Raw genomic sequence first — 16,036 nt, forward strand, 5'->3', positions numbered from 1 at the left:
TAACATTTGTTGATAAACTGGAGCTCCTCGGCCCATCTTTACTCCTCAAATACTCGGCCTTTCCTGGATACTGATTTTGTACCAAATCATAATTACAGTCACCTGTTGACAGATTCTTCAGCGTATCCAGTGTTTCCCTTGATAACCCTCTACACACTATTGCCATTCTCTTAACCAGCTTCATGAGGGAGTCACCTGGAATACTTTTCAGTTAACAGGTGTCTTGTCAAAAGGTAATTAGTGGATGAGTTTTTTGCCTTCTTAATGTGTTTGACATCAAACAGTAAATAGTAAATAATAAAAATACAGTAAATAGCCCTATTTCACAACTGTAGTAATCCATATTTTATCAAGAACCGAACTAAATAAAGAGAAACGACATCCATCATTACTTTAAGACATGAAGTGACGTTTAATTCATAAACATAAAGAAAAACATTGAATTAGAAGGGGTGTCCAAACTTTTGACAGGTACTGTGTATAATATCATAAATATAAAATCATGCAGAACTAAGGAGTATTAAAAAGAATAAGTATCAATAAACTAATTAGATTTAATCTGTAAACATGGATTTAATTTGCATAGCACATACAATAATTATTCAACTCATTATTGAGTGTGTGTCGTTTCTGTGTGTATACTTTGTATCTGATTGTGAAGGTGTGTGAAGCTGGCGTGTAACTGTATGGTTTATGGCTGGTGTGTGAGTGTGTTTTGAAATGCATGTGTGTGTGTGTGTGTGTGTGTGTGTGTGTGTGTGTGTGTGTGTGTGTGTGTGTGAGTTGTTGATATTGTCACCTGCGTATCCATCTTGGTCAAGGTCTCCCATGGCGCTCACCGTCATGCCGAACATGGAGTTGTAGGTTCCATTGAGGCGGATGGGCCGCGCCTCCTCCCAGTGACCGGCGGGGTTCAGGAACACGTACACTGCCCCCCCAATCTCTGCCTTACGGTCAAAGAAGTTCGGCGCTCCCACGATTAAATCCGTCCACCTGCAGGAGACAGAGAGAGAGAGAGAAAGAGAGGTGTGTGTGTGTGTTCTGTTAGTTATCATTGTTCTGTTCCTGGTTCTGGAACGTTATCTCATTCTTAATTTATCTCCTATTTTATATTTATAGATTTATGCGCTCTCACCCACTGAGTTCGCAATTTCACTCATGTTTTTTTTTTTTTAAAGAGGGAATCCCTCAGTGTGGAGCTTCAGTTTGTTAATAACAACAGAACATGAGCTTGCATTAACAGACAATAGCACTCACAGCCCCGGGGTTTATGACCTTTGTGTTAATCATGTTCATAATTTCAGCCAATGAAACAGTGTCTGTGATGTCAGAGGGGCGGAGCATCAGAACAGCTTTACTGTAATAATTTTGAACACGTAAGCCTGGCAATCTCTGATAATCCTAAACCCCTCTGATAATCCCACCCTTCTGATGACCACACCCTTCTGATGACCACACCCTTCTGATGGCTCTGCTCCTCTGATGACCCCACAACTCTGATGACCCCATCCCTCTGATGACCCCACCCCTTTGACAACTCCATCCCTTGATGATCTCACCCTTCAGATAGCTCCACCCCTCTGATGACCACACCCTTCAGATGACTCCACCCCTTTGATGGTGTGTGTCTCACCCGTCCCGGTTAAGGTCTGTGGTAGAGATGGAGTATCCAAATGAGGACGCTAGCTCCTCCCCCCACAGGATGAACTCAGGGACCAGGCGGTACGCGCTGTCCTTCTTCAGCAGCACTACGGCTCCAGTGTGATTAGCACGAGGTGCGCCAGCTACGAACGTTAGTTCTGAGTGTTGCATCACCCCTTTAGCCGAGTCCACTGAAAAACCTGAAAATGGATTGGCATCGCATTCAGAGGCATCACATCGACAGCCATCTTTCTCTCATGATAAACAGGATAAGGACTGCCTTTATAACACATGCATCATGATCATGTGATCTGACACAGGTCTGAATCTAAACATGCACTACAGAATGAACTACATGGTTTATGTTCCACCAGTTAGCAGTAATCTCACTAGTCCAACACTTTGCTAACATGCTGCTAAAGATTATGCTAACCTCATTCCAGTATTATACTAACCTCATGAAAATATTATGCTAATATCACCCTAATGCTAAACTTACCCGAACACTTACCCCACGCTAACATCATGCTAAATGAACACTAATAACAACCTCACAGTAGCCTGATTTATACATTTATACAATCTGTGGCCTGACAACTGAGGGAATATAAACATGAGCGAGCCTCTCTGACATTCAGACCGGTGTGTAGTTTATGTGTGAAAGTGATGTGAGGAATGTGATGTCGTGTTTGTGTCACTTTCTGTGAGGAAATCATGCATTACTCTAAAAACAGAGCATGAAAAATAAAATGAGAAACAGAACTGAGAAGCATATTAAACAGCAGTAAGCTGTGAACATGCATATGACTCACAATTTTTAACTCAACAAACAGCTGTGAGGTAAAACAGTAATCCAGCAGGAGATGCTAATGTTATGCTAATGCTACATTTACTATACTGAAGATAAACACACTTGGAAATAACATTTATTCTGATATTATTATCTGTAGTTCTATAGCGCAATGCTAACTCTATAAATCATCACCACACCCCTGCTACACACACAACTCATACCATGACTGTTAGCAAGCTACTATGTTAAGAGATTGCAACCACTTAGCTAAAAGCCAAGCAATCTAGTGCTGAACTAGCTATCAGTAGCTAACATGTGAACAAGCTAACCTACAAACTAACGCAGTTAGTGCTAGGAGTGGGAAAGTTCTAATGAGGTCACAAGGTTGTTTTTCCCCATTAACTAATTGTATCACTCTGTGAATACTTTAAAATTCTCATGTGCTCAATGAATAAGTGAGCAAAGAATAGGGTGACCAGATGTCCCTGTTTTACCGGGACAGTCCCGATTTGGGGTTGTGTGTCCCGAGTCCTGACAAAAGTCTGTCGGGACACGGATATGTCCCGGTTTTCGCCACTCGTGACGTTTGCGACTGAGCAGCGTGGGAATCATTAGCGGTGGAGAAATGTCTGCATTTACTATTTTGATGAATTGACAGGAATCGCAAACTTTCCTGGTTACTGCCCCCTGGCCCTGTGGCATGGGTGTTTATTTAGCCACATTATTCCAGACAACAGAACGTGTTGCCATGCAACAATAAAATAAACATTAACTGGCGCGAATGTTCTTTGTCTAGCAGCAGTAATGCCGCAGCAATTATGCCGAAAAGAAAATGTACCTTTTCCAAAGATGTACAGGGCACCTACCCCTTCCTCCGAGAGGTGCAGAACAATGCGCACGAAGCCGACTGCGCACACTGTAAGTGCTTTGTTCTTGTACTGAGTTGGGTAGCCTATGCTGCAAATGCTGTGCGCTCCTGTGGGGGCTTTCCTCGGGCTGTCGCCCCTCTCCTCCTTTATTGCTGTTTTGTTTGAGTGTGTATTTAGGGAAGCCGCGAGAGGCCCTTCATATAATCTTTTTTTATTCACCTTGTTATCCCGAGATAACGACAATTAATTCAGGATCTCGAGAAAACAACACAACTAATTCGAGATCTCGAGAAAACAAAACCGTTATTCCGTGATCTCGAGAAAACAAAACAATTATTTCATGATCTCAGCTGGATCCCTGTATCTCCGTCGGTAGAGACGAAGCCGGGCCAGTCTTCTGCGGAGGTGCCGCGGACTAATTTTGAAATTATCCCTTATTAAAAGACTTAATGCAATCTCTCCCTGTGTCAACCCCTGATCAAAATATTGCCTTATTAGGTGATCGATTATTCCAGACATTCTAATGACCAAAGTTGCGTCTATACAGAATGAGAAATAGCCCCAAAGTCAGCATATCACAAGTCTCTTGGCGCACCTGAATGAACCATTTCTCAGCTGTTTACTTGAGATCATGAAATAATTGTTTTGTTTTCTCGAGATCCTGAATTAATTATGCATGGATTAAAGCAAAAAAAAATTATTTGACTGAAAATTTATGGGGGGGGGTGTTATGGGTGGATTTCGATGAAATTCTGAGAATGGTTAACTTAGAACTGATAACTTTATTATCAATTAATTAATGGATTAATATATTCAATTTATTGCACTTTCTTTCCATTGCTTCCGTATATTATTTTTTTGTGGCAAACCACACAAATGCAAGCGCCTGGAATGTTTAGTTTTTTGCACCATGAACTAAATGGCTTTCCGTTTTCACCTATTTCATACAGCCAAGCCCACCTCCACTTGTTTTACACCTTTATCGGTGGCAGACACATCAGTGCCTTCTTTCATGTAAAGCGCATCCATGCTGCTGAAACCGAAAGCACAATGACATGCTCCTCTGTGCTCGACGTCAATATAGAAAAAAGTTTGGATCTTTGCTTACATTAAAATTAAAATTATAATTTGACCTTACTTTGTGTTGAATACGACTTCAAAAACAATTCAAGATTTTATTAAGAGAAATATTGTGGCCAACACGAGTGTTAAGTTCCCTAAAAGATCGCGTGAAGTTGGCTGCTATCTACTTTTTATGTTCGTTCTCATTTTCCTCCATCATTTCATAGGCCAGAAACAGATGTTTTGACGTAATTTAACTTAGTAGGCTATGATTATTATTTAACTGTAGTCTTCTAGACATTTTGACTGTTTGGGGCATTGAACGCTGGTGTATGATTTTCAGGGAATAAAGTTTAGCGCATGTCGGAACATCATTGCGCTCGCAGTCTCCAACTCCTCAAACATCCTTTAAATTGTGGTATAACGTAGGCTATAAGGCACGGTTCTAACATACCTTACACACTGGCCTCACGAAAATAATAATTGTTGGGGCGTCTGCTGATTTGTTAGCTATAAATTTAGGTCTAATTACTTCTGACAGTCTGCAAGCATTGCACCGTCGGGTCTTCAAGTCTGGCTGAAGCAGGGGAGCGGGCTTTCCGGGGTTTATTTTTTCGTGTTGTTTTTTTAACATGCTCTATTTCTATATGTCCAAGTTTGAACTAAGTCATTTTGGCAAGATTTAATTTAATACAAAACAGAAATGGTCAGACACAAGCACGCCAAGCACATGGGAATGTATTTTGCCAATTTTGGCAGCGCATGTTTTTTTAATGCCGCACCGTAGACAGCGAACGTTTAAACATGATCAAACATAGGAAATGAACGACACAAAGCATGGCTCAAAAACAAAAAAGTTAAATAAACCCTGCTGATAGTTGATGGTGTTGTAACACATCAGTGTTATAACCCAATCTCTACCCAACCACCCGTCATTTTAATTCTCCTCGGATCAGCACCGACCTCACATTTGGCCTTGGGAGAGTTCAGTTGACGGAAATTCGTTACACGACGGAAAACTTTAATCCATGATTATGTCGTTATCTCGGGATAACAAGGTGAATAAAAAACAGGATTATATGAAGGGCCTCTCTCGGCTTCCGTAGTATATATTCTCAAGTCCCTTGTCTCTTTTTTGTTTCTGTTTAACACACCATTCTGACAGTTTGGCCATATTGCTGTGTTGAACAGCTTGTTGCAGCTTCCATTAAAGTGTTCACTTTTGTCCACATCTTCTTGCTTTATTCATTCAGTTGTGGGGAATGGTTAGTAAGGTTGATTCTGACCGAGGCTATGTTGAGGTCACATATCTACTTTTTAAGTTCATGCTATAGTGCATACAATTGTAGAGATATAGCCTACATGTGCATATGCATTCTTCTTGGTGTTCTCACTAACAGGTGAAATAAATCAGTGTAAATGTGGCCTATGGACATAGCCTGGCCTATTCTCAGCCCTTACAACATCTGCTGTCTGACCATAATTTAACTGATCTGTATACCACTATGCTACTAGAGAACAAAATGCCTGTTTGTTTTATTTCATGTGAGATGTTGATAAATGTGAGCTTCAACACAATGATAAGAGCACCTCTCCGAGTGTCACGTTTACATTAAAAAAAAAGGTGTGCATGCAAGAGCACGGTCGCGCGCAAAAGTGTCCCGGTTTCAGACTCGGGAAATCTGGTCACCCTAGCAAAGATCTTGCTAGTAACTGAATTAGACAGTTAATGGGTCTTCAGTAAGCAGTCTGAGCACTCATCCACTTGTGTAAGGAAATCCACATCCGTAAAACCTTCAACCCACTGACACACATGCAGACCACACACTACACACTGATAATACACACTGATAATACACACTACACACTGATAATACACACTGATAATACACACTGATAATACACACTACACACTGATAATACACACTGATAATACACACTACACACTGATAATACACACTACACACTGATAATACACACTACACACTGATAATACACACTACACACTGATAATACACACTGATAATACACACTACACACTACACACTGATACACATTACACACACTAATGTGACACACGCACACACACACACTACAATTTAACACTAAACACTGTAGCACCTACACACTGATTAAATTTTCTAATTACAAATTTATATTTAAATACATTTTTAAACATTTTAAAAATAAATGATTTATTCAGTCGTGATGAATAAACAGATTGAATCGATGAATGACTCGCTAAATCAATTCCCAAAAATAATCAGTGTGAATGGAATCACTTTAGTGGAAGTGGATCAATAAATCAAACTCACAGAATTCAGTTTAAATGCACTGAATTAAATTAATCTAAATTTGTGATTTCCTGAATAATCAAATCACTAAAATGATGTTGAGTATACAAAAGAATCAAATGAGTCAATTCTCCAAAATGAGTCCGAATACATATTTTCAGTTTTTCTCTGTAAATGAGAAATTATCTGTAACAAATAACAGAAAGCCATTTTCTCTCTCTCGCTCTCACACACACACACAGGAGGTGAGAAACAAAATGTCAATTCTATTTTAAATAAATACCAAACATTGTCCAACAAACCTAAGTAGCTATTCTGGGCTACATCCTGAACCGAGGGCCGTTTGGACGGTTCCAGAGTTTTATACACCAACATGTCCTCGACCACGTTCGCCATGAACAACAGCCCTGAACATGAGGGAGGGGTGATGGAGGGGTGGGACAAACAGAAAGAGAAAAAAGAAAGAAAACATGCAGGTGTGAGACAGACAGGTGTGATTTAAATGTGATTGGTTGGTGTGGTGATGCAGAAGGTGTGGCTCAGGTGCCCTTTATGAGTGGGCGTGGCCCAGCTGGGAAGGAGGTTGGGTGTGCCTGTCAGAGAGGGGACAGGGCTCATGCGTTTCCTCTACAAAGTGGACATAGGCTCAGGTAAGTCGTACCCAGGTAGCTGTGATACGGAAGAGGAATTAACGCAGCATTTAACTGTTTCTCATCCGCCACTTCATATGGCCCATCGTCATAGTAACCCAAATCCAACACCGTCTGATTGAGCAGCTGAACATGCATCTCACCTGGAACATAAACACAGGTGAGGACACACACACACACACACACACACACACACACACACAGAAACACACTGCTCTTCACCCTGAGCGCATCACCTCCCCAATGTCATGGTGTGACGATGCTGTAGTTTTGTTTTTGTTTGTTTGCAGTAAACAGTGTGTCCTTGTACAACTTGACTCGTGTGAATCTGTACCTTTCCAATTGTAGGTTCCTGGTGCTCCGAAGAGGATGTAGTTATTATCGGGGGTGAAGCTTGCTGATAGTCCCTGCTGACAGAAACCAAATTGCTCGTGACCTTGAGGACGACCTTCACAGAACTTCCATTCTCCTCCATCCAGATCATCTCTCTCACTCAGATCTTCGCTCAGCACATAGCATCGGCCAATCGGATCGCGAGTTTCAGACGCCTGATTAACACGCTGCCGGAGTTCGTAAAGGTGAGCACACGTCTGCAGAGCAATAAAAGTAAATAAACATGCAATAACAGTCAAATGACTGTGTACAGTTTTATCATGGTTTATAATATTATCTCATCTCGTCTCATTATCTGTAGCCGCTTTATCCTGTTCTACAGGGTCGCAGGTGAGCTGGATCCTATCCCAGCTGACTACGGGTGAAAGGCGGGGTACACCCTGGACAAGTCGCCAGGTCATCACAGGGCTGACACATAGACACAGACAACCATTCACACTCACATTCACACCTACGCTCAATTTAGAGTCACCAGTTAACCTAACCTGCATGTCTTTGGACTGTGGGGGAAACCGGAGCACCCGGAGGAAACCCACGCGGACACGGGGAGAACATGCAAACTCCGCACAGAAAGGCCCTCGCCGGCCATGGGGCTCGAACCCGGACCTTCTTGCTGTGAGGCGACAGCGCTAACCACTACACCACCGTGCCGCCCATAATATTATTAATATGTTTATTAAAATATGAACCTCAGCTGCATCTCAATCAAGATTCAGTGTCACTTGTGTCATGCATGTGATGTTCGTTAGCTTGTTTAGTCATCAGATAATTCATTAAATTAAATAACAATAATATATTAATACAACCATTAAAATATTCTGATTGTTCATGTAGAGTACATATTCTTAAATATTATATATTTTCATGAAATATTTACCACAACTTTTCCTCCAATGCCTTGACTCTTCACTGTCACACCGAGCCACTGATTGTCTTTACTCTCTCTGTCCAAATTCACTGTGACAAAACCAACACTATCTGTTAAAATCACTTTTTATTTATTACAGTGACATGAAGCAAACATGGCTGGGGTATCTTGTGTATTGTTTTGTGTAAACATGTGTTTCTGTGTGCAAATATGTGTTTGTATGTAAACATGTTTTTGTGTGTAAATGTTGTGTTGTGTACATCTTAAAACAGACCACTTGAAAATTAGAATGTAAATGATGTCACACAAAATTGTTAGTATTCCAGTTAGCATGGAAGGACAGCCTCCTGAAGTATAGAAAAGCTCTTAGTGCTGCTAGATCATCGTATCTCTCCACCCTAATAGAAGATAAGAAAAAATTACCCTAGATTCCTATTTAATACTGTAGCAAAATTAACTAGAAGAAAGACCACGATAGACACATGCACACCTGCAGTATGTAGTAGCAACGACTTCATGAATTTTTCAAGGACAAAATTGAAACTATCCAACATAAAATTCAAACCATTTATTTTAAAGGAAGATAATTTCAGTAACCCTGTAGTTAACAATATAACTGCATCAGATCAGCAATTAGAATGTTTTACTCCCCTTTAGAGAAATCAAACTAATTTCATTAATCTTATCCTCAACCTGTGTACTAGATCCCTTACCTACACGTCTATTCAAACAGATAATACCAGAAGTAATCAAATCTTTTTTAAAAATAATAAATGTCATGCTCCGCCCCGGACTTCCACTCCGGAGATTTATCATCTCCCAGCTCAGCGCTAATCCGGATCCGGGACGGGACTTTCATCTTGCCGGCATTCACTTCCTGGTTTGCTCTGCTGTGTATAAAAAGGCCGTTCTCAGAAGGGGACCTTGCCAGAATGTCTCGTTGGTTTTTCACGTCGTCTCTGCGCCATTATTGCTTCTTGGATTTTTGCTCTCTGTTTTGCCTATTCTTGTCACAGTTTTTTGCTCTACATTTTTGTCTTTTTTCATGTTTGTCGTGCTACGTTTTTGTCTCTAGTTTTTTGTCTGGACTATTTTTTATGCTAGCATTTTTGTCCTTGCCTGCCTCATTTTTTGTCCCTAGTTTTTTCCTGGATTATTTTGGGTTTTTTTTTACTCCTATTAAATCTTTTTTATTATTGGATTTACTGGTCTGTGTTCTGCTCTTGGATCCTACTCACCACATCTCACCACCTATAACAGTACGTTCTGGCCAACATGGATCCAGCGGAACCGAACCATCTGAGAACAGCTATGCAGCAGCGAGGAGCCCTCCTCGGGACCCACCGACAGGAACTCAAGCAGATCACCCAGAACCTGGCCACCCTGTCCAACTCACTCAAACTTCTAGCCACACAACTCCAGCACTCCCAAGCCATGTCTACCCTTACCCAGCCGCCTCTTTCTTCACCTCCCGCCACCGTCACTCACCACAAGCCGAGACTTCCTTCGCCTCAGCCCTACAACGGGGAACCAGGTACCTGCAGAGCTTTTCTGTCTCAGTGTTAATTGATCTTGGAGCTACAGCCCATGGCTTTCCCCACAGAACGCTCCTGGGTAGCTTATGTCATCACGCTCCTCACCGGCAAGGCCAGGGAATGGGGAACAGCGGTCTGGCATGCCGATGTGTCCTTTTGTTCCAGCTTCAAGAACTTCTCTGAGGAAATGAGGCGAACATTTGACTGCTCTCTGTCTGGTCAGGAAGCGGCTAGGGAGCTCATGGAGCTGCGGCAGGGGCCCTGATCTACCTCGGACTATGCCATCGAGTTCCGGATGTTGGCGGCATCACGCGACTGGAACGAGAGTGCCCAGGTCAACGCATTCCTACATGGCTTGTCCGACGTCATCAAGGATGAAATGGTATCTCGGGAACTGCTGTTGGACCTCGCCACTCTCATGGACCTCGCCAATCGTATCGACGCTCGGGTCCTACAACAGAGGAGAGAGAAGAGTCGCTTCAGCTGCAACTTCTCTCCACCTCCCGCCTCGTCCGTTGAACTCATGCAGGTAGATCGGGTACGGGTGTCAACGGAGGAATGACTGCACCGGCGGAACACGGGGGCCTGCTTCTACTGCAGTCAGCAAGGACACATCTGCCAAGCCTGCCCGCTAAAAAGGACAAACCCACCAGTTAATCAAGGGACCCTGGTGGGCAATGCTCGGAATCAGTCCCCTGCTGACCGACCATTGCTCCCCGTTATCACGCACAACAACCAGCATCACCATCTTCAGGCACTCGTTGACTCGGGCAGACAGGAACCTGATCTGCTCCTCCACCGCCAAGGATTTCAGAATCCCATTACTCGCCTTCGAGGTCCCTCTCACCATCCTGACACTCAATGGCACTGGTTTGACCACCATCACTCACCTCACCACCCCGCTCACCCTAAGGATTTCAGGCAATCACTCCAAAACGATATAACTTCACATCATGAACAACCCTCATGTTCCCATTATTGTTGGACTACCCTGGTTGATGCAGCACAACCCCCACTTAAACTGGACTGATCGCACCATCTTAAGCTGGAGTCCTTCCTGCCTGGCCTCCTGCCTGAACTCCGTTCTGCCTCCCGCCAAACCACCACAGCCCTCAAGCCAGTTTTTAGTAAAACCCAAGCAGTGTCCCTCCCTCCTCACAGGCCTTATGATTGCGGGATCGACCTCCTGCCCAGGACGGCGCCACCCAAGGGACGTCTCTACTCTCTCTCACCTGCCGAATGACAGGCCATGGAGAAGTACATCACGGAGTCACTGGCAGCTGGGATCATCTGCCCTTCCTCCTCTCCAGCAGGGGCGGGGTTCTTCTTTGTTGAAAAGAAGGACAAGTCACTCCGTCCCTGAATTGACTATCGAGGTCTCAACACCACCACGGTCAAGAACCGCTACCCACTACCGCTCATGACCACAGCCTTTGAACTACTCCAGGGAGCTAAGGTGTTCACTAAACTGGATTTATGCAATGCCTATCACCTAGTTAGGATCAGGGAAGGGGACTAGTGGAAGATGGCCTTCAACACCACCACAGGCCACTATGAGTACCTCGTAGTCCCTTTCGGCCTGACCAACACGCCCGTGGTATTCCAGGCACTAATTAACGACATCTTAAGGGACTTCATTAACATCTTTGTCTTCGTATACCTGGATGACATCTTGATTTTCTCTCGCTCCCTGGATGAACATCGGGGTCACATCCGACAGGTCTTCCAATGCCTGCTAGAAAATAAACTGTTCGTTAAGGCGGAGAAAAGCAAGTTCCACCAAAGCTCCGTCTCGTTCCTGGGGTTCATCATCGCGAAGATTCAAATGGACCCCCTCAAGCTGGAGGCAGTCGCTGACTGGCCCACCCCATCTTCGAGACAAAAGCTCCAGCGCTTCCTAGGATTCACTAACTTCTACAGGCGCTTCATTTGCAACTTCAGCACGGTGGCCGGACCTCTCTCGGGCCTGACCTTGACCAAGACCCAATTCAAGTGGGGGGAGGAAGCAGAGAAGGCCTTTTCCACACTCAAGCACAGGTTTACCACAGCACCCGTTCTCACCATACCCGATCCAATCAAGCAGTTTATTGTCGAGGGCGACACTTCTGAGTCAGGGGTCGGAGCTATACTATCCCAGAGGGCCAATGACAACAAGGTCCACCCATGCTCCTTCTTCTCCCGCCGGCTATCCCCAGCCGAACGGAATTATGACATCGGCAACCGAGAACTACTGGCTGTTAAACTAGCCTTGGAGGAGTGGAGGCCCTGGCTCGAGGGGTTGGAGCTCCCCTTCCTAGTCTGGACCAACCATAAGAATCTGGAGTACCTCAAGTCTGCCAAATGCCTTAATTCCCGTCAAGCCCGTTGGTCTCTCTTCTTCTCCTGGTTCAACTTCACGCTCTCCTACCGTCCAGGCTCCAAGAATGGCAAACCCGATGCCCTGTCCAGGATGTTCTCTTCCCACCAAGAGGAGTCCAAGCCGCCTGAGACCATCCTTCCTCCATGCTGCCTGGTGGGAGCCGCCATTCTAGAGGTTGAAACGCTTGTGCTGAAGGCCCTGGAGCAGGACCCTGGTGAAGGTAACCCCAACAACATTCCTCCTAACCATCTGTTTGTTCCCTGTCCTGTGCAAACCCAGGTACTGCAGTGGGGTCATGGCTCCAAGCTGGCCTGTCATCCGGGAGCCGCCCGAACCCTGGCACTCATCCAGCAGTGCTTTAGGTGCCCATGCATCAAGGAGGACGTCCAGGAGTTCATGGCAGCTTGCGACACATGCTCCTGGAGCAAGACAGCCAATCAACCCCCTGCTGGCTTGCTAAGACCCCTCCCGACTCTGCATCAACCTTGGTTTCACATCACCCTGGACTTCATCACAGGACTTTCCAACTCAGGTGGCAACACATGTATCCTCACTGTTATTGACCGTTTTTCTAAAACCGTCCATTTTATTCCTCTGCCCAAGCTCCCCTCAGCCAAAGAAACTGCAGAACTACTCGTCCACCACCTTTTCCGCCTACATGGTCTGCCTACTGACATTGTTTCTGACCAGGATCCTCAGTTCACTGCACAGTTCTGGAGAGCCTTCTGCAAACTCATTGGGGCCATCTGTAGTCTCTCCTCAGGCTTCCACCCACAGACCAATGGCCAGGCAGAACGGGCGAACCGGGCCTTGGAGGTTGCACTCAGATGCATGGCATCCAGGGATGCCAGTTCTTGGAGCAGGCACCTATGCTGGATTGAATATACACAACACTCTCCCTTCCTCTGCCACAGGTCTCTCTCTGTTCCAGTGCTCACTAGGTTACCAACCACCACTGTTCCCCAGCCAAGAGGAGGAGGTCGCCATACCCTCAGCCCAACTCTTAAAACGCCGCTGCAGGAAGACGTGGGCATTGGCCCGGAGAAGACTCATTCGCTCCGCACTTGCATCCAAAAGGCAGGCTGACAAATGTCGCTCCAAGGCACCCACCTACCGAGTAGGTCAACGAGTTATGCTCTCCACGCACTACCTGCCACTTAGGACCGTCTCTCGCAAGCTACCACCCAGGTTCCTTGGACCCTTCCTCATCAAGAAGGCAATCAACCCATGTTCTGTTAGACTCGCATTACCACTCACCATGCGACGTGTTTACCCTACCTTTCATGTATCTTAGCTTAAACCTCTGGTCTCCAGTCCTTTCATTTCAGAAATATTGCTAAGTTAAGAAATTTAATGTCACTACACAACACAGAAAAACTAGTTCATGCTTGTGTTACCTCCAGGTTGGATTATTGTAATGCCTTACTGTCTGGATGTTCCAATAAGTGCATAAGTTAGTTCAAAATGCAGCAGTAAGAGTCCTTACTAGAACCAGAAGATATGACCCCATCACCCTCTGTCTTATCCACACTGCATTGGCTCCCAATCAAATTTCATATTGATTATAAAATACTACTATTGACCTTTAAAGCACTGAATGGTCTAATGCCACAGTACCTGAGCAAACTTCTGGTCCTTTATGACCCGCCATGCCTACTTAGATCAAAAGGTGCAGGCTATCTGCTGGTATCTCATATAGTGAAGGCCACATCAGGGGCGGAGCCTTTTCTTACAAAGCCCCACAGTTATAGAACAGCCTTCCAAGTAATGTTCGGGACTCAGACACAGTCTCAGTGTTTAAGTCTCAGCTGAAAACAGATCTGTTTAGTCAAGCCTTTTGTTAATAGTGTTTATGAGGTAAAGGAGTAGATCTGGAGGGTCCTCAGGTATGGAGTGTTTTGGTAAACTGGAACGTATGGATGCTGCTGCCCCCCCACTCACTTGCTCACTCGGGTTTGTTGATGGTGTAGTGGCTGCTGCTTTATGTTCCAAGGCTCCCTCATGCCTGTGTTACCTTCTGGCTCTCCATTTTAGTTATGCTGTCATAGTTAGTCTCACTGGAGTCCCTGCTTGCACTCAGTGCACACTGTTTTTAACCATTAGGTGGCAACGGGCATACCTAACAACCTATCCCCCCCCCCGAGTTACATGTCGATCCTGAGACACCAGTAAGATGCTGACCTCTTCTGCTCCTCAGACCTGCCTGATCCATCCTGATGCCCTACTTCTAGCTGAGGTTCTCATCACATCGCCCCTGTGGAGGATGGCCCCCATATGGACAGTCTAAAGTCACATTTAGAAGACAACTCTGGACACCTATAGTTTTGCTACGATGGTTTAGGACCACAATCACCATCATAACTTCAGGACTGCAGTTGTCATGAACAGTTTTACACTCAAGTCTCCATCAGTGAACAGTTTATAACTTCAACAAAACATACTTCCTGTTAAACTATAATGAACTTCCTGGTTACACAGTTATACTTTGTGACTCTATAGGACACAGTTATAGAAGTGAGTTATTTATAATCATGCTATTGATTATCACCCAGATAAGGATGGGTTCACTTTTGAGTCTGGTTCCTCTCAAAGTTCCTTCCTTGTGTCGTCTGAAGGAGTTTTTTCTCAACACCATTGCCACAGGCTACATCATCAGGGATACATTTATTAATTCATATGTTTAAAATCTATATTTTTTGAAAGCTGCTTTGTGACAATGTCTACTGTTAAAACTGCTGTCCAAATGAATTGACTTGACTTAAATGTGTACATGTGTGTGTTTGTGTGTAAATGTGTGTAGTTTTGGTGTTAATCTGACCGTCTCCATCAATGTTGACTCGCTCACAGTCAAACTCTTCGGCTGTGATTGGACAGCGATACAGTGCACCTGTGTGAGTGTGACGCATGTGACCAAGACCTCGAGCTCGTGGCGCCCCCACTAGGATCCTACAGAAACAACATACACACACATGTTTCATCATTATCTGATAATTGTGTCCATGTTTGATGTTAACTTTGCAAACACTGAAAAGTTATCAAGTCACTGTGTGTGTGTCTGTGTATGTGTGTGTTTGAATGTTCAGTTCAGTATTTTATAGTGCACTCTGGAGGAAAATCGCAGGTCTTTATGTGTTTCATGGCTATTTATATATTTAGTTTAGAGTCATTGCTTGGGCCCTTATTTGGCCGCTCAGACTGAGGAGCGCTATTTTAAAAACACACACACAGCTCAGGTCCGAGTCCCACATTCAGCTGCAACACACAATAAACACCACAGAATAAACACAATGGGATAAACAGAGCTACAAAGAGATGTTACAAAAATGAATAATATAATAAATTAACACAGGAAGTAATTAATTTCAGCTACGCTCAGATTAGCTCACAATGATCACTGTTATAAAATACAAGCTGATATTCAGGTGTCATTTTATCAGACACTCTTCACAAACATCACTCTGTGTGTGTGTGTGTGTGTGTGTGTGTGTGTGTGTGTGTGTGTGTGTGTGTGTTATTCTGTGTAATGCTCACACTTCCTGCAGAACGGAAAATGTGCAGCAAAATTCAGCAGC

The 16,036-nt window shown here is 44.2% G+C and overlaps 1 protein-coding gene across 3 annotated transcripts in view; it reads right to left on the bottom strand.

Annotated features, from left to right (window-relative positions):
* Nucleotides 1–16,036, bottom strand: part of itga7 (integrin, alpha 7) — a 75,065-nt gene that overhangs the window by 42,521 nt on the left and 16,508 nt on the right. For 2 of the 3 annotated variants that reach the window (XM_060910568.1, XM_060910570.1), the window contains exons 2-7: nucleotides 15,283–15,410; nucleotides 8,580–8,659; nucleotides 7,644–7,899; nucleotides 7,321–7,452; nucleotides 1,634–1,841; nucleotides 800–993 (exon numbers count right to left, since the gene is read on the bottom strand). In XM_060910568.1, coding sequence (XP_060766551.1) covers nucleotides 800–993; nucleotides 1,634–1,841; nucleotides 7,321–7,452; nucleotides 7,644–7,899; nucleotides 8,580–8,659; nucleotides 15,283–15,410 — 998 coding nt within the window. Of the gene's footprint in view, nucleotides 1–799; nucleotides 994–1,633; nucleotides 1,842–6,961; nucleotides 7,067–7,320; nucleotides 7,453–7,643; nucleotides 7,900–8,579; nucleotides 8,660–15,282; nucleotides 15,411–16,036 lie in introns of all 3 variants that reach the window. The other variant, XM_060910569.1, reaches the window with a different exon arrangement.

Source organism: Neoarius graeffei, chromosome 26 (genome assembly GCF_027579695.1).
Source record: "Neoarius graeffei isolate fNeoGra1 chromosome 26, fNeoGra1.pri, whole genome shotgun sequence".
Classification (NCBI taxonomy): Eukaryota; Metazoa; Chordata; class Actinopteri; order Siluriformes; family Ariidae; genus Neoarius; species Neoarius graeffei.